We start from the raw sequence: 19,687 nt of genomic DNA, 5'->3' as shown, positions 1-19,687 counted from the left end.
GGTTATTAGATGGCCATCAGCTGCAATCAGATAGCCATCCTCTGTGACTGGGTGGCCATCAGCTGTTACCAGTTAGCCATTAGCCACTAATATAACTGCCGTGGCTACGGTAGGGGGTTGGTTGGTGTTGGTTGGCAGAGAAGCGGCCTGCAGGCTGCGGATCGTGTGGCTCCTGCTTCCTGTGTCTCCAACCCAGCTGCCTGCGAGAATACAGTGGTATGACTCCCCTATCTGTGGCTCAGTGGGTGTTCCTTTTTGGCCTCACCATGTCCTGAGTTCTTGTGCGGGGAGTGGGACCAGAGTCCCTGCATGACACACACCATAAATATGGGAGGAGTACTTTCAGGATAATGGAAACCCATTTAAAAAGCACAGGAAGTACAGTTATGCTGACCACCTAAATATGTTTTTTTAAAGAGAATATATTAAAGAATATAGATATATAAAAATAAATGAAAACACAACAGTTTATTTTAGTTTGAGTGTATTTTTTTCTCTTATACAGCTTGTCAACTTGCACATCTATATTTGATATGGTGTGAAATGAAGTGACAGTATACTTCTGGGTTTAATGTGTATCAGTTATTGTTGAAAATCTGTTCTCACAGGCACATGTTGACAGAAATAGGCAACTTTCTCAAGGCTATTTCACTTAATCAAAAATATTTTGGGTAAAGAGAAAGAAAGGACCCTGTGGCTCTGGCCATTTCTCTGGCTTCTTCTCATTCTTGGGGACGAAAACTGCTCTGGTTGGTGATTTGCCTGATTAAGAAGGAAAGAGCCAGGAGCTTCAGGGCCTCCTCCTTTCCTCACAGCCATCTGCACCCAGGGCAGGCCCCGGGGCTGAACACCAGCCTCTGGGTCTAGAGAAGAGAAGTCTGGCCTAGGGAAAAACGTCGTCCCCAGTAGATAGCACATCTCAGACTACTGCTTGGGAGCCAACATTTCTTTATCAGCCATGGAAAGGTGACAAAGTTTAAAAAGCACAGGAAGTACAGTTATGCTGACCACCTAAATATGTTTTTTTAAAGAGAATATATTAAAGAATATAGATATATAAAAATAAATGAAAACACAACAGTTTATTTTAGTTTGAGTGTATTTTTTTCTCTTATACAGCTTGTCAACTTGCACATCTATATTTGATATGGTGTGAAATGAAGTGACAGTATACTTCATTTCTGGTATATTCTGGGGGCTGGTGGTTCTCCACATCAGAATTACCTGGATAGCTGGAGAAATGTATAGGTACTTGGTCCCACTTCAGACTGATGGGATCAGAGTTTCTGGGACAGTTGCCCACCCTCACTAAGGACTTTGCTATGCATCAGTGGGTTTGACCCATGGCTGCCCGTTATATTTAATTGGTGGGCAATGCCTGGGCCTCACTGCACTACTTAAATCAGAATATCTGGCAGAAGAGGAAATCAGGGCCTCAGTAGTTTTTAAAAGCTCCCCAGATAATTCGCGTGTGTAATCAGGATTGAGAATTACAGGGGGGAAATGCTTGTCACCACGTAATTTTGCATACCATTTCAGGAGCCCAATATTAAGGAATCCTGCACATGACACTTGGAGGCCAATAGCCAGCCACCCCTTGGTGTGACTTTATATAAATCACCTGGGCCTTCATAGGAGAAAGAGGCAGAGGAAGCGTGGGAATGGGAGCTAGCCCTCCCCGAGCACTCCTCAAGGGCCCTGTCCTGTCCTTGGGGTTTGCATGTATTGCTGTATCTCATGAGGACACCAATAGGCTGGCACTATTACTGTATCTTTATTTTACAGGACAGGGAATGAAGGTTAACTAAGCCTCCTGGATTCGCGCAGTTGGGGCACGAGGCAGCCCGGCTCACCAGAATGCTATGCACATGGAAGAAGTTTGGCTGAGAAAGGTTTGGAGGGAGGTGGGTCAGAAGGGCAGCTAATGTAGAGGCTTGCAACCTGTTGGCAGTTAGAGCAAGTCCAGAGTTCCTTGCTCGTGGCAGGCGCTGAAAGAAAAGAGTGCTTGTGAACATCCCTTGTGGGAAGGAGAACTGGTGCATGAAGGGAACTGAGATTTGGCCCAAGACAAATATTCTGCTCCAAAAATTTCCCAGAGCTTTGCACCCAGAGAAGGGGAAGGAAACTGTCTTTGCATGTGAGACACGTAAGCTGCAAATTACTCCTCAGTGGTGAGCTCTCCTAGCATCACACGGCTGCTCAAAGACAAGTTATTTGAATTGAAGGTACCGTATGAGATTTGTGATCTCTTGGAGGGTGGTAACAACACCTTTCCTTTGAGTTTTTCAGACCACACCAAGGAATGAACCATCTTTTGCAAAAGAGAAAAGAAAAAGAGGGAAGCATTTTCAGAAGGCAGGTTCATCATGAAGGTGGGACTGGAATCGGGTGTGAGGAACCAGTGGGGGTTCAAGGTGTTCTGGAAGGATGCTTTGCTGTCCTATAGAAGATGGGTTAGGCTTGCTGGGTCCATCCTCGAGGGGGAGTAGATGCAGGCTGAGGATTTATTCTATTAGAAGACAGCTACCCCTATCTACCTTGAGAAGTGTATTCTCTATTACTGGAAAGAACCCAGAGAGGCTGAACAATGACAGTGGAGGTGGGTACCTTTCAAGGTCTTGGCACTGACCTTCTGTGGCTCTGTGATGAGTCTCATGCTCGGAGCATGGTACTGAACAGGGTTTATTGTCCCTGAGCTAGGCATGAAGGGTATGGTGCTGACCGCACAGCCCTGGCAAGGAGGGAAGAAAGGAAAATAAGCAGCTTCTCTCCGACACTTAGGATCGCTTGCTGCCAGGACCTAGAAATCCATCCAGGTTGTTGAGCACAGTGTTTCCTATTACACCTCAGAGTAAACGTCTCTCTCTCTCCGTCCCTCCCTTTGTTCATATACCCTATATTTTTCTCTCACTCTTTTGATGCCTCCTGTTTTCTTCCTCTTTACCCCGTTTCTCCGAAAATAAGACCTAGCCAGACAATCAGCTCTAATGCGTCTTTTGGAGCAAAAATTAATATAAGACCCGGTATTATATTATTATTATATTTATTATATTATATTATATTATATTATATTATATTATATTATAATTATACCCGGTCTTATATTATAGTAAAATAATATTATAGTAAAATATTATAGTAAAATAAGACTGGGTCTTATATTAATTTTTTCTCCAAAAGACGCATTAGACCGGATGGTACAGCTAGGTCTTATTTTCAGGGAAACACGGTAATCATCTGCCTCAGTTATTTTTATCTCTCTTTTATCCTCTATTCTTCCCTTTACCACCTTCCTGTCACCCATTAATAAATGGGTGGAATTACTCAATTTATTAAACTAGCTAAGTATTATATTTACATAGGTATATACCTAAATACCTGTTCATAGTTTTTATATTTCTGGTTATATTAGAAGAATCAAATGAATATAATCTGCAAATATTTAAGTATCACACATAACTTTCAGCAGGCTCATGAAATGTTTTACTAAAAAAAAAAAAAAAAAAAAGTTTCCTTCTCTCCTCCAAACCAATTCTCAGAGGTGAACTTTCTCCTTCCACCTTGGGCTGGGAAGTCCTGAGCAGTTTACCCCAGAAAAAACACCATGCATCATATATTTTGTTACACAGTAATGAATAGCTTTCTTGTACTGATCTGGGTTATCAGGTACCAAACCTTTCTAGAACAATAGGTTCAGCGACACAGCTAGCCCTGAAAGCTAATTTCATTGTTTCAAAAGTGGTGGTTTCCACTGTGAAGAAACACAGTTTGAATTTTTATTTTTTCATGGTTAAGTCACGGGTGCATTTTAATAACAGCATTTCAAATAGTTCTGCTTTAACATGAAAGTGGAGAGCATGTAATAACATATTTTAGGAATTTTCAACTTGGAAAGTACTAAAAAAAAAAAAAAACGCAAAAAAATAAAAACCAAAAAGCCCCACAACACTCCAGGCAATTGCTATGTATTAAATAGCACTTCCTACTCCAAAAGAGAAATAAATCAAGATGGTAGAGGAGCTAGGGGGCTGTTCAGAAGCCTGGTTCTACCGCCTGCAAATGACTTAACTAACACATCTGCTGGAACAGTGATGTAGTCCAGAAGTTTTAATGTGATACTGGCCTGGGATTCTAAAGAGGGTTTCGCCCAGATAACTTCCTACCTCCAAAAAAGAAATCGCTCCCAGTTAGAGTCATAATTCCCTTGGCTTCATGCCTTGTTACTTAATATAAATTCTTTTATTATTCCTGCAATGTTTCACTTTTTTTTCCACTCATTATATCTCTGGAAAAGTTATGAACAGTTGCCAAACTGCCAAACAGTTTGATGAGGAATCAACATTTGGCAATGTATGCCAGGTACTATATTAGGTGGTTTTCACTCATGATCTCACTTATTTCACATAATAATTTTTCCACGGATAGGCTTATCCGTAGGCTTATCGTTCTACACATGGGATGCTGAGGCTCAATGCAGAGAAGGTCAGGAAATTTCCCACACTCTCACAGGATTCAGTGGTAGAGTAGAGAATCAAACTGCCGTCTTTCTGACTCTCACACCCCTGAAATTTCTATTGCAGCTGAGAACACAGCCCAAGTCCGGATTTAAACACCTCTTTCCCCGTTCTATTTTAGAGGGAGCTAAGATGGCAAGGTCACGGGGGAAACCTGAGCTAGAAAAATGTCTGGGAAAGGTAGTCTTTGGTTTTTCAGCCTCCAGCTTGCAGTAAGGTCGGATAACAGTGGTTTGGAATGGACTTGGTGAAGCCAATATCCAATTCTTGTCACAGACACACCTTTGGCTACTTCCAGGTGGGGAGGTTGTGGTAAGAGCAGGGAGTCTCTTGACCGCCTTCATTCTTGTGAATGGACATGATTCCTTACCGAAGCAACACTGTTTGGATACCATGATGATGCATGTCTTAGTCTGTTCAGATTGTTATAACAAAATACCACAGGCTGGGTGGCTTAGAAACAGTAAAACATTTCTCAGAGCTCGGGAGGGTGGAAGTCTGTGATCAGGGTGCCAGAAGCGTTGGGGGAGGGCCCTCTTCTGGGCTGCAGACATGTCCTCACATGGTGAAGGGACAGGAGCTCTCTCTCAGGCCTCTTTTATAAGGGCACCGAGCCCATTCATGAGAGCTTCAAACTCATGACCTATCACCTCCCAAAGGCCCCACCTGCTAATCCCATCACAATGGGCATTAGGATTTCAACATATGCATTTGGGGTGGAGGGACACACACGTTCAGCTTATAGCAATGCAAAAAGCAGACTGTGTCACAGGATGCATGGTAGGCAGAGAAGGAAAATTCCTAGCCAGCATAAATGTCTTTTCCACTGAGGGCAATTTTCTGCCCCCTTCTTGATGGAGCAGTTCCAATATAATCAACCTTCTGATGGTGTCAGCCTGGTCTTAAGGGTATAATAAAAGAATGGGACTCAAGGTTGGTTTCCTACTGATACTTAGCTGTGGCAGTAGGCAGGCCAGCCCAGTGGAAACAAATAGGCCAGCCTTGGTGAGAAACAAATCGTCTCTGGGCCATGCCATACCTTTCATCCCTGCCTCTTCAGCCACTTGATTCATGAGCCCGTTGAGCAAAAAGTGAGGTTGGTGGGGAAGAGGCTGACAGCTCCAGTGTGGGTTTCCTTTTTTCTCTTGATAACTGAAAACCTTCACTCCACTGGAGTTCTTGGGTAAGCATTCATCTGGGACAGATATATTCCTCCATTCTGGCCCCATTCTGACATGCCCCTCCACCTTCTTCTCTAGAGTTCCTTGTCAGCAAATTCCAACTTTTTCCTTCTAACTCCCCAAATAATGGTCCAAATTATTGCAATTGCCCACACACCAGGGTGTCTTCTCCACACCATGCCAAGTAGACTTTGAGATGAGCTGCTTTGAGTTCCATCCCGAGCATTGTCCACTGTCCTTGGCTTCCACTTCCATATTGTGAATCCATGTTTAAATTATGTTTGAATTTTTTTCTTCCTTAGTCCACTGGTGGGAGTTCTGCATGGGTGCGGGCAGAGGAAAAGATAAAGCACAGCTGGGTAGTCACACTGGGGTGTCAGCTTTGTTCATACAACTGATTTACGCCTTCAGGATCTTCTGCATGGATCACATAAACAATGCTCCTGCTTGTCAATAGCGTGCTGGAGGTTATACCTAACGTTGTAGCCTAACGATCTTTACAACACCAATTCAGGATGGACACCTTCATTTATAAGGCCAACTGGTCCTTCAGTCAGGTGTTTAATCTCTACCAGGGCCCTATATGAAACCATGAACTATTTTTCAAATGAAGATTGACTTAAAGATGGGGGCCTCGTTTGCTTCAACACCTAGGGTTCTGAGCTATGATTCTTCATTCAAGACTCCTGAAAGCCACTACACATTCTCCTGAGCTCCCTCTGACTCATGAGGGTCCAGTGGTAGAACTGTGTTCACGGTAGCGTGGACGTACTGAGAACCTTCCTGATGCTCAAGCCCACTCAAAGCTGGCTACCTTAGATGTTACCCAGAAAATGAGTTGAGGCTTGCAACTCAAAGTGCCCTAATATTTCCACCTAGGTTTTTGCCTCTCAATTGGATGGGGTGCAGAGTACAGCATCTTACTTTTTTTTTTTTTTGAAGCGTAGATCCCAAGGAGCTTGAGAATAGTGGGCTCCCAGAAACATAGTAGATGGCTTTTAATGTAATTTATCTTTGAACCACTTGCATCCATTGGTTGTACTAGGGCATCCTGCTGCTTCTTGCTCGTTCCATCTTTTCAACCTGGTGTCATCACCTAGTGAACCAGCATGATCTCCTGTGGGCTGGAGAGATGACTGAAATCCCTGCAAGCTATAAACTCTCTGTATCTCATCCTGTCAAGGTCACTGACCCAAACGTGTCCGATAGCCACTCCTAGTCTCCCATCTTTGAGAATTTGTTGCCTCCAATCACTTCTTTTGCCATGTAATGATTGGTGGGACTCTATTTTGAACTGAAGTGATTAAAACAGGGAATAAGATTTTTTTCCAAGTCATTAGATGGTTAGAAGAACAGATTTTGAGCAGAAATTCCAGGTATCCCAAAACAAACTGCAGAGTTGGTCAACCAAGTTGGTGGCCAGCTCAGCCATGATCAGGGAGCAGAGACTCGGGACACCTGCACACAGTTGATGGCTATGGGACCTCCATATTGTGGGCATTCTGGATGGCCTGTACTCTGCTTTCCAACTTGGAACACTAGAGATCAGGTGTGGAAAACTCTGTTAAAGCAGCTGCAGAAAAACTACGCTGCTTCCATGACTGAGAGACTGAGCTTGGCAGCTGTAGCACAGACTGTACCTCCCGACATTGCTTCTGCTTCCAGGGGCACAGGTGTCACCTGTTTGATGGGAGTCAGGGGACACGCGGAACCTGAGCTATGAGGATATCTGCCGTCTCTAGAGTGCTAGGCTACCTACCAGGAGGATGAAAGAACTGTGTGAACCAACCTGCTGGATCTGCCAAAGTGGTAAGAGTTTTGGAAATCAAAGGACTTATCAGCCGATTAAATGTGAGGAAAAATAAAAAGGAAAGTCTAGGAATTCTGGAGAAGAGCTGGTTTGGGAAAAGGATGCTGTCACACCAGTCAAGTTAGAAATAGCAGTGTCAGACGGAACATGAGAAAGAGATAAATAGATCAGAAAGGCAGGAGAAGGCCACAGAAGCTTCCAGAAGGAAGGGAGTACCAGTGGTGTCAGAGAAAGAGAAGGGCAGGAAAGATTCGGATCCCCACTTATGGTAGAGCAGCAGAGATATATGCTCATTTACATCTTCCCGTAATCACGTACAAATATTACCTCTGTGAGATGCCGGGCAGTCCGGGGATTGAAGTCCTGGAAAAAAGGATTCCAACAGCAAGGAGAACAATAGTCAGCACCACAGGTCTCCAAATGTTTTCTATCTAAAATTTAAAAAATTAGACTAAAAGCAAGCAAAAAAGCTGGTTAAATAAAATAACTATTTTAAAATGTCATAAACAGGGAGACGAAAGTTGAAGCTAGCTAATTTTCTCAGAGCCTCAGTTTCTCATTTGTAGAACGGGGACAATTGTCCTTCATAGAGGATTTGTGAAGACTAAATCAGGTAATAATTTGTATAATACACTAACCCAATGCCTGGCACAAAGGAACCACTCATTAAAGGTTAATTGTCATTGTTCCCATTGCTAACATATTTGTGTGTCATTAGCAGGACTATTTAAACCCAGTGTTGTGTTTTCTTATAGCTATGTCACCTATAATTTTGTTATATATTTAAAAATGGATGTTTTATGTCTCAAATATATTAAACTATGTTTAAGAACACAGCAGTGACACATAAGGAAAGTTAAATACAATAGAAAACAACAAATAAGTCTAGCGCACCCATTTGGACTATTCTTTCAAAGCAAAGAGAAAGACACTTTCAAATGGCAAAACCTCAACAAATAGGCACAAAATTATAAAAAGATAAAATAAACAAAAAATCTGTCTTTCGTACTATTTTGGCATTTCTGGGGAATGACCTACAAAGAAAAGTTTCAGGACGCCAGAAGAAAGGCTTGTGCTCTGTGGGGACCCTTAGCCTCCTGCGTCTGACAGGAGCTGGCTCTGGACTTTGAATGGAAGCCAGGGTTACAGCTCATGCATAGCATACGTACGCTGGCGCCCCCTACCGCCAGTGGTTTATTTAGCAGTTAAATCATCATAACTGGATCCTAAAAAATCCCTCTAAGTCATATATTGATTAGCTGGTTAGATCTATCGTGCATGTATCTATTCCAGGGTTAGGTAATTCAGTTGTAGAGGCGGATAACTGCAATGTGATAATAGTTAAAGAAAAAAATGTTTAGGTGCCTAGAAATTTCAAGGGGAATACAGTGCACTGCATATATTCGCGTCATTTAATCTGTACAAGAATCGCACGAGGCAGACACTATTATTATTCCCACGGGAAGCAGAGGAAACTGAGGTTCTCAAAGTGACTCTAATCGTGGCAGAACGGCATTCAAATTTCAGGCTCCTCTGACTCATTCACGGTCCTTTCTAGGCCCTGCCTCTCTAAAGAGGACAGTCATCAACAGTATCGGAAGTTTGACTCTTGGCAAGTCTCACATAATCACGTGATAGCATCTCTCCCCCACTTCTTCTGCATTGAAAAGCAATTTGCAAATGCTTTACTAAAGAGTATGAAGCAAATAGGGAAGTTTGGAGGGGCAAAGGCTTGTCTGTGAGAGAGTCGTAAGGATCATTAGCTCCCTGGGCACGCGTGGGGGGCTGTGGTGGCTCACGGGGGTGGGGGGGGGGCAGTCTGGGAAGCTCACCATGCCCTGCAGGGAGGTTGAGTGGAGAGAACCCCGCCCATGCTTAGCTTGGGCCAGCTCTGGGAGTGCCTCCTTAAGCCTGACTCCGGAGGACCTGGAGGGGTGAAGGGACATCGTTTGTGGTCCTCCAACCCAGAGGCGACACCTTTCACGATTTTCTCAAACTCATGGGTTCATGTGGATTTACTTGAAAGTGGCCAGATGCGGTGTCCTGGATGGGGCTTGAGGAAGGTATTGCCTGGTAGGAATATTTCAGAGTCTGCAATTGTGAAACCTACACCCCCACACACCGTTGTCTTAATTGAATTGAGTGTGTGGAGAAGGTGATTCCAGCCTGGTAGACTTCAGAACAGATGGTGTGGGAGGCTAATCAGATGGAAGGAATGACAAGAATAAAAGCCCAGAGCAAGTAATAAGGTAGTCACGGTATGCAAGAGCTGAATGGAATGAAAGAGAATGATTTGCAGATGAGTAACCAATGTTAGAAAGACAAGTGATGGCTTAAAGGACATTGATGGGAAGGTCAGCATTGGAACTCGTGTTTTCCAACCACCAACCCACGGTTGCTCACCTTTCCACATTTGTTTTCTTGGGAAAACACACAGGCAATAGAAAATCATGGAATTGTAGCATCCAAAGGGAAATTAGACCTTTTATAGTCCTGTCTCTCATCCCTTTTAACATTGTGTTCTATGATAACCCTGGAGGCTGGTCAAACTGCCTCAGCAAGAATGCTTCCCATGCTGCCAAGTTCGCAGTCCTTTTTGAGACAGCCTAGTCCATCACTGGATACACTGTCACAAAGTTCTTGAAACTGAGCTGAAATATGTTTCTATGTATCCGGCTCTCTTAGCCCTACCCTCTACGTACACATAATCAGTTACTTCCTCTTTCAAATGGATCCTCCAAATTCTCAAGTATCAAGCATGTGATACTTGAGAATTGTGTGCCAGGCATGGAAGGTAGTGTCATGTCCGCCCCAGGTCCCCTTGTTCACGTTCTGGACATTCTCAGTTCCTTTTAACCTTTACTGTTCTTCTCTGGACTATCTCTAGACTTGTTAAAATATAGAACCTCTTCTCCCTTCTAAATCCTCACAGGCTATTTCTTTAAGAAGAAAAAACCTATTTGGATCTACAGAGAAAGAAGTGGTGTCTTAAGGAATTTAAACTAGTTTTAATATCTAAACTAATTATATAATACTAACATAACTAGTAAGGTACACCTGTTGTCAAACAGCATGTAAAGTACTCTAAATTGCATGTAAGTGATTATCAGAGTAATTGCTGGTCTGGATTATCAGTTTAAATGGGAACAATATGCATACACCCTTTCCCCAATTCCAAACACACAACCTTGAGATAATAAGTGCTTATTGTTACCGTCACCATCCTTAATACTTACAGAATGTTTCTGAGTGAGCCAGACTCAACAACTCTGTTAAGTAGATACTGAGATGATTTCTATCTTTCTGATGAGGAAACAGACGCCATAGGCGTTATGAGTCCTGCCCAAAATCACAGGGCTTGTAGATGGTAGACACGGGCATCATAGCAGGTATCCTGCTCTGAAGCATTACAATGGGTGGCACAGCTACTGTTTATCGACCCTGCTAGTGTGACCTGCAGGTCTCAGTAGTAACCCATCGGTGAGTGTAAATGTGGTCATACCTAGAGACGTGTCGCTTCTCCATAACTGCAATAGTTCCAAACCCACCTGGAGTCTGATTCTTTCTATGAATGAGTTTCTAAAATATTTTTTTCAGAATTAACTCCTGGAATATGCCTGGCACTCATAGGTCCTCAATACATACTTATGGAGTGACTCAATTGGTGGCCCCCTGGCCCCATCAGTTTTCTGGCCCCAGGTAAGATCAGATACTTCGTGAGTTCTTCAGTGGGGTGGAGGCAGGCATGGAAGAAGGTACAAAGTGAAGCACCCTCTGCTTGGGGGTCTGCTGGGGTGGGGCCCCCATTAACTGGGCTTGCAGAGCTGACCTCTACTGCTAGGCTCTGAATCCAGATCTCCTCTATCTCTCCAGGAGGGAACTACACCTCTCTTTTTATCTACTGCTTTCCACGAGGACTCCAAAGACTAGTGACACAGTGTCTCATTGATGCCATGGCTCTCTTCAGGAGGAGTGGGGTCACATGAGAAATACAAAGCCCAACTGCCGCTGGACCCCCTACTCCTGTCCCATCTTAGTGGATCCCCATGCTAACTCCTGCCTCCCTTTCTTTGTCCTTCTCCCACTTTTCCGTTTGTAGAGATCCCCCTGTCCATGGCTTTTTCTCCTAGGGACCTTCTTATCCTTCCCTCAGTCTGATGGCTATTGGTCTCTCTTGGTGCATTGGAGCATCTGAAACCCACTTAGGTGGAGAATTCCAGCTTTTCCCCACGTTGTTTCTGGGCCTTGCTCACATCTTCCGATGTGGCTGAGAAACCGTTTTACTGTCCCTGACAGTCAGGGGACACTGATCAGAACGGCCTGATTGTAGGGAAAGGGCGCCCAATCTCTCTCAGCCCTGGCCAAGCCAACGTAGCTTATTATACTAACACTGTGGGTTTCAAATGTCATCTTTCATCAGACTCACCAGCAGAGCTTGTTCAAACATGAATTGTTGGGCCTCAATACCAGGATTTCTAATATGTAGGTGGTGGGGTGGGGCAAGAATTTGCATTTCTAACAAGTTCCCAGGTGATACCCATGCTTCTGTGAGAACCCAAGCCCAAAGTAGGGGAGAAAAATTAATGCTATTGTTTTTAAGTTTCCGGTTGTTTAAGGCAGGTCTCAGTGGGAAGAAACCCAGAGTCGAATATTCCACTTTTATGTACAAACTCATTTGAATGGCAACTGTTGATCTAGTGTGTCAATGGTCAAATCAACACAGAATGCCATGAATTGATGGAAAGTAATACAACTTTTAGGAAGGTCTCTACAATAATCTTGTGAGGAAGTCATCCCACGTCAGCCGCACACTGGGATGAGAACCCATCACCTGGGTAATGTAGGCGTTTTGGTTTTGCGATTTCCGTACATCATTCATAACTAATGGCTCTGCAAGGGGCAGATTTAGAGTGAAACAGTCATTTACACAGGTTGAGACAGTTAAGCACAGCTTCAACCTCAGCTTAAGCCAAGGCCAAAAGAGAAAGCTGCGTGCACTTAGGAACTTAACTTGCTTCTCTTTGGATCACCACTTCATTTGCCTACAACCAGTCTTTTGCCTACAACTGTCTTTCTAGAAAAGCTGGTGGGGGACTTATATTGGGTACTTGTGACAAGGATTCTGGGCTATTCACTGGGAATCCTATTAGCAGAGATGGCCTAGATCCTTGGGAGGAACTGTGAGAGAAACTGGAAACTGAATGGATAGTCAGGTTGCGTGGACATCAAGATACATGATTCTCAGGTAAACATGAAGGTAGGAGATGCTGACCTCTGGTGGGCATGGGCCGTGAGAAGACTGGACCTCACCTCAAAGGGTCTGTGCCCCAGAGTTGGTAAAGAGGGCTCTGTATACGATGGGGAGGTGGGTAGGAAGTCCTCTAACCACTTCTGTGGGAGACTTGCCCAAGGGAGAGATGTCAAATGCTGCAGAGCTGGAATTCTTTTTTAAGAAGCAAGGAGACAACCTCTAAGTTTGGTTCAAGGAAGTAGGGGAAATCCTCCACCTGAAACAGAAAGGGACAAGCAATTTAGGGAGGATAGAAACCTCTAGAAATAGAGGGAGTGGGGAAGGCAGGCAGCAATGATGAAGGCTCTTGGTCCCATAGCTAGAAGATGGGAGGTGGAATCAGGGGTGAATCAGGAAGTGAACCTGAACTTGGGACTCTCTTAACAAAACAAGAGTGGATAGTTTTGTGATTATCATCTATATTCTGGAACATTCTGAATCCTGGTTTGGCCTATGGGAAACAAACATCACCTTTTATTTTGCAATAATTTCAAACTTATGGAATAGTTTCAAGAGTAGTAGAAGGAACTCCTCAAAAGGAACTCTTTGTCTAGATTCAACATTTTGCTCATTGACTTTATTATTTCTTATCAATCTACCTATCCAATTACACACACACACACACACACACACACAGACTTAAACCATCTGAGAGTTAATTGCAGATATCATACCCCTTTATCCCTAAGTAAATCTGTGTTTTTTTTTTGAGAACAAGGATATACTCTTACATAATCACAGAATAACCTAAATCAGAAAACAATACTGATAAAATGTTAATATGATATAAGCTATAATCTGTATTCAAATTTCATTGAATTGTCCCAATCATGCCCTTTATAGCTTTTTTTTTTTTTACCCCCTGGTTCGGATCCAGGATCACTCAGTACATTTAGTTGTTCTGTCTCTTTAGTGTCCTTTAACCTAGAGGAGTTTTTCAGTCTATCCTTTTCTTTGTTGACCTTGACAATTATTTTGACCAATTTGTTCAGTTTTGGTTGCTCTGAAGTTTCCTCATGATTAGAGGCAGGTAATGCATTGTGGGCAGGAATTCCAGAGGATTACTGTGTTCTTTTCAGTTCATTATAACAGGTGGTATTGATGTCATTTTGTCTCAGTATTGGTAACATTAACTTTGAAATGGTGTCTACTAGATTTCTCTACTGTAAAGTTCCTATTTTTCCAAAGGCATCATTTTAAATGGCAGGAACATAATAAGCCATAACACTGGTGAACAAAATCTATTAAAGAGTCTCTCTTCACATATATGGGGACGATGGAAGGAGACTAAACTTTGGGTGCCGAGCACACAATACCATATACAGATGATGTATCATACATGATATTGTACACTTGAAACTTATATAACCTTATTAACAACGTCACTCCAATAAATTCAATAGTAATAAAAAAATAGTCCCTCATTTCTATAAATGAACTCTTTGCCCCTCCCTACTTAAACCTTTTCAGAGTCTTAATGACTAGGGGAAAGTTTGAGCCAGAAGATAGATTTCACCTGGTTCCCTGTTTCCCAAATGTGGATGCTTTACTGCTGGTGAAATGAGATGATTTTTTTTTTATATGCTGCCCATTTGTTGTATCCCTCAGTAGCAAAGATTTAATTGTATCCCTCAGTAGCAAAGCTTTCCCATTTCAGTGATCTCACCAACCTTCTGAATACATGAAGTAAAAAGGCTCAGCTGGCTGCTACTCGGTCTTGAAATTTCAAATACAGTGGTACCTTGGTTTTCGAACGTAATCCACGAGTTCTGAAACGTTTGAAAACAGCCCACAGCGAGGCCTCAGCATCTTGCACTCAGCAGAAGCCGCGTGACATATTCGACTTCTGAGTCATGTTCGAAAACCGAAGCATTTACTTCCAGGTTTACAGGGTTCATAAACCAAAATGTTCGTCAACCGAGACGTTGGAAAACCCAGGTACTACCATAGTTGCTAACTTTGTCCTCTTAAAAAAAAAAAAAAGAAAGAAAGAAAGGGAAGACCTTTGTTTCACAGTCTGGCAGGCAATAATATACAGTAATTCAATAACATTTAAAAAAAATCACATTTATTTTTTCAGTTGCCTGCTGCTGTTCATTGAAATTAATAGAACATTTTAATTTACAGTATTACAATCTTCTTTTAAATTGCATTTTAAAATGTGAAGTAAAACAAGTCAACTTAGAGAAGTTGTAAGAACACAAGGAAAACGTCCAGGTATGGAAGTGTGGAGGTGTGAAGTCCTGACCACCCACAGTTGTGAAGATAACAGGAATTGCTTAAGTTTGGGAAATTCCGATTTCCGCCCTCAGGCTAAATTCCTTAAGGAAATTGATAACTGCATAACCGACACTTCCCCTGCGCAGGCTTCCTGATGAAAACTGGAGGTGGCAGGCAAAGCACCAAGGCTGACAAGAAACAGAACAAGCCCAAAGAAGGCCTCGAAAGCCCTAAAGCCCGGGTTGAGAGCCCAGGTGCAGGCTTCTGCTGCACCGCTTTCCCATCCCACCTCCACCACTCACTAGACCTGGACCTAGGGCAGTTCTTCACTTTCTGGGATTCTCAGTTGTCTCCTTTAGATGGAGGTGGGAACAAATGGTGCATGATGTATGCCTTTGTTTGGACTCTATGAGTACAGGTGCATAAGGCGCTTAGCGCAGTGCATAGCATCGCGTCAACAAATATAGGCTATTACACTGAGGCCACTTTTCTTCTGTGGGGACAGGGACAGGGCATGGTGGTGGGGGTGGGGGTGGGGGTTGGCAGGAATGGTTACAGGGAGCGTGATTTCTCTCCCATCCCTCCTCGGAAACCCAATAGGCTACAGAACGCGCGACCCAGGCCGTAGCCAAGGCTGGCAGTTCCCAGCTGCACCTCGCCTTTGTGAGGTCACCCTTACTGAGGACACGGGGGCATTCCTCGTGACTGCCCACTTCAGACACCAAGGGGTGAAGACTCGGGGCGGGGGGGCGGCAGCCTGGGCCCATGTGCTGTCCCAGCGCCAAGACCTGGAGCTCGCGTCCGGCCCCGAGGCAGATGCAGGCGACGGTGGGGACAGGTCGCGCTCCCCGCCCCTGTCTTGCGGGACCGGGGACTCCTGCTCTGCCCGCGGCGGCCCGCGCCGCATGCAACGCCCCCTGAGCCCCGACGGGGAGCTCTGCGCCCCGGGAGCCCGCAGAGGCGTCCGCGCATGCGCCGCGCCGTCCCGCTCTTGTTTGACCGTTTCCATGGCTACGCAGCGGGTCCGCGGAATGTCCCGGGGCGAGAAAATGAAGCTCAAGAGCCTCCTGCTCCGTTATTACCCGCCAGGTACGGGCCAGGTACCCTCCGCCTCGAGTGGGAACCTGGACTCTGGCACTGGTCGGGTTTGGGGTGGAAGAGGGTGCGAGGACCTGAGAGAGCAGCGGGGTCCCCAGGGGGTGAGCCCTGTGGGACCAGAAGCAGGTCGCTTCCCAACATGGGCTCCTTACTCTTTCAGTTGCTGGACTCTGTTCCTCAAAACTTTTAAAATGACTCTTTTAGGAAGTCTCTAAACTTTTCAATTGCCCAGTTGTAATGCTTTCTGTTTAGTTAGAAATGTGGCAGATGAGGAGGGAGAGGGGGTGATTGGTGATGTCCTGGGATCTTGGTTTTCGGAAGGGAAGACACTGACAAAGGCCATATTACTTTTTTTAAAAAAAATGTACCAAAGTTATCAGGTCAACATCTGTTGAGTATGAAAAGAGAAATGCATGCTTGACCAAGCATATGACGTTAGTGATTGTTTTCCAGACTGTATTATCCGTCAGCATGTTTATTAACGGCCAATTGTGTAGGTGCTTTGCCCTCTGTGCCATGGAGCTTTAAGGAAGGTGACAGTCCGTGATTTCGCTGAATTAAGGAACATGAAACAAGCCTCCAGAATGCTATAGTTTGAGTAGGATAAACTTGCTTAGTTCTCTCGTTTCACAGGTGAAGACACGGTCACCTTTAGAGAATATTTGAAGTCTGTTGGTCACCAAGTTTGTTAGGGACAGAAATAGAAGCAGAACCCTTGGCTTCTAATTCAGAACTCACTTTTAAAAATAAGAAAAATATAAAATAAAAAGTCTGAAAAGCTTGCCACAAAGCAGATGATGACCAAATTTACTTGCCCAATGAAAAGTTGGGGCCTTCTTGCAAGAGTGGACCTGAGAGCAGCAACTTTCTCCAATGTTAAGTCAACGTTTGTAGGAAACACACTCATTTTCTGTCCCTTGGAATTCTAATTAAAATAAAAACATTCTAGATATGAGAGGTGATACTTAGGAAATTTTAAATTAAGATTAATGGCTTTTTCTCTTTAAGCGTTCCACAACTTTACTTTGGCTGTGTTTGGACGTGGGCCCAGGCTGGTTCCCATAAATACAGTGATGGATGTCTTGCTTTCATTCCTTTGCTGTGGAGTTTATGTTGAGAACATGAGCCCTGGGATGATAATAACTACTTTCACCATATACAAATTTAGTAACTTGGGCAATCTGTTTTGATCTGTTGAGATGTCAGTCAGATGGTGATAACAGCACCCATCTCACAGGATTGCTGACCCTGTGCAGCTACTCTTCTATTTATCTCTTTTCCTTTAGAATAAACCTCCTCGAAAGAAAGTTGTTTCCGGTTTTTCTTTTCTGTCTTGAACCTACTCCTCATGTTTTCACCCTCATGGCTCCACTGAAACTGCTACTTTCAAGATCCCCAGTGACTTCCAACATGGCTCACCCCCCCGGGCCACACTCAGTCCTTGCCTTTCTTGAACTGACAGCAGCGTTTGACCCATTTGGTCATTCTGCCCTCTTTTGGCTTTGAGGACACACACTCTGTTTTTTTTTTTTTTTTTTTTTAATTTATTGGGGTGACAATTGTTAGTAAAATTACCTAGATTTCAGGCACACACTCTGTTTTTTGTCCTGTCTCATTGTCACTCCTTCTCGGTTGATTTGTTGGCTTCTATTTTTTCTGCTCTTAATGTTGGAGGGTCCCAGAGCTCCGCCATTGGACTTCTCAATCTATACTTATTTGCTGGGCGTTCTCATCCGTTCTCAGGGCTTAAACACCATCCTGAGAAGTCCTGAGTACCTAACTGCCTGCCTGATTCCTCATTCGGATGTCCAGTGTGCACCTCACAGTGGCCTCCTCTGGTCTCCCTCATCTGAGTCAATGGCAGCTCTGTTCCTCCACTTTGCCTCGTGCTAAAGCCTTGGACTCATCCTTTTCTTCTCTCTTGCACACGCTACATTTGGTCCAGTAAGAAACCCTGTCAGCACATCTCCAAAATATGTATGCAGTTATGCTCCGCTTAACGATAGGGATACGTTCTGAGAAATACGTTGTTAGGCGATTTTGTCCTTGTACGAACACCATAGACTGCACTTACACAAACCTAGATGGTTTAGCCTACTGCACACCTAGGCTGTATGGTAAGACTATCGTTCCTAGGCTACAAACCTGTACAGCATCTTAGTGATGTGGCATACTGTTTTACAGCAAACTTTTACACACACACACACACACACACACACACACACACACATAGAAAGAGTACACTCTAAAATAATGATTCAATGTATACTAAATACATAAGCCAATAATATACTCATTTATTATCAAGTATTAGGTACTGTACATAATTGTATGTGCTACACTTTCATATGACTGGCAGCCAATACGTTTGCACAAGCATCACTACAAACACGTGAGTGATGTGTTGCACTACAATGTTACAACAGCTATGACATCACTAGGCGGTAGGAATTGTTCAGCTCCATTGTAATCTTACGGGACTGCCATCGTATGTATATATGGTGTGTTGTTTACTGAAATATCATCCGATACATGACTGGACAGAATTCCACAACTTCTCTCCACAACCATGGTTGCCATTTGCTTTATTTCTAGATGTTCTGCCCTTGCTCCACTGCAGTTTGCTTTCACAGCAGCGGGTGACTCTGGTAGAACCTAAATCTGATCGCGTCACTCTTCAGCTCAAGCTCTCCAATGACTTTTCATTTTACTTAAAGGAAAAGGACATGATCTCTGAGGACATAACCTCTGCGACCCTACAGGATCCTCTCCCCATTTTGTCTCTCTGACTTCATCGTGCTTCCCATTCCAGCAACTCTACTCTTCTTGGTGTTCCCTGGGTGGGCTGGTCGTGCCCCCACTCAGGGTCTCTGTGGTTGCTTTTTTTTTTTTTTTTTTTTGCCTGGAATCATCTGTCCCTGGACATCTGCTTTGCTAGCACTCTCACCTTTTTCTTTTTTAGCTCTTTCCTCCAAAGTAAGTAAAGTTAGTAAAGTGAAACCTCCCTTTCTAGAATTTCCAACTTCTTCTCAAGATATTTCGTAGCCTCTTCCCTGCTTTGTCTTTCTTAGCGTTATCTCAATTCAACATACCGTCATTTTGCTTATGTAGCTTTGTCTCCCTAGCTAGAATAAAAGCTTCTGAGGGCAGGGACTTTGTCCATTTTGTCTACTACCATATCTCTAGCACCTAGAATAGAGCGTAGTGCATAAAAAGGCACTTGCACATTTGGTTAATAAATGAATGAGTTTAATGAGATGATGTTTGTGAAGTAGAATGCCACGAACTCTGCCCGAAATGTGAATGGGTTGGATAGGTCATATCCAAGGTCTGCTGCAGCTCTAAAAGTCCCGCGTTCTAACTGCAATCTTAGGTTCAAGAAATGCTTTAGACACATGCTTGCAACTATTGCCTTGATGATCTTCTGATGAGGTCAATCACTTGGCATGTTAGACATTTAATTTCCAAATTCCAATCCTTGGAGAACCATACATTATATGCAAGTTTGGGAGATACTACTAAATTGCAGGTGGGTGTTTCAATAACATTATCAAAGAGGCAAAATCACTCACCA

General features: G+C 43.6%; 1 protein-coding gene across 1 annotated transcript in view; it reads left to right on the top strand.

The window, feature by feature from the left end:
• The first annotated feature begins 15,972 nt into the window (after positions 1-15,972).
• DAW1 (dynein assembly factor with WD repeats 1) overlaps positions 15,973-19,687 on the top strand; it is a 39,190-nt gene continuing 35,475 nt past the window's right edge. The window contains exon 1 of the mRNA XM_033112390.1: positions 15,973-16,104. Within this exon, the coding sequence (XP_032968281.1) occupies positions 16,023-16,104 (82 nt within the window). The 5' untranslated portion in view covers positions 15,973-16,022. The remainder of the gene's footprint in view (positions 16,105-19,687) is intronic.

The sequence above is a fragment of the Rhinolophus ferrumequinum genome, chromosome 8 (assembly GCF_004115265.2).
Source record: "Rhinolophus ferrumequinum isolate MPI-CBG mRhiFer1 chromosome 8, mRhiFer1_v1.p, whole genome shotgun sequence".
Lineage (NCBI taxonomy): Eukaryota > Metazoa > Chordata > Mammalia > Chiroptera > Rhinolophidae > Rhinolophus > Rhinolophus ferrumequinum.
The sequence above is the reverse complement of the archived record's forward strand: the minus strand, read 5'-3'. Positions and strand labels throughout refer to the sequence as shown.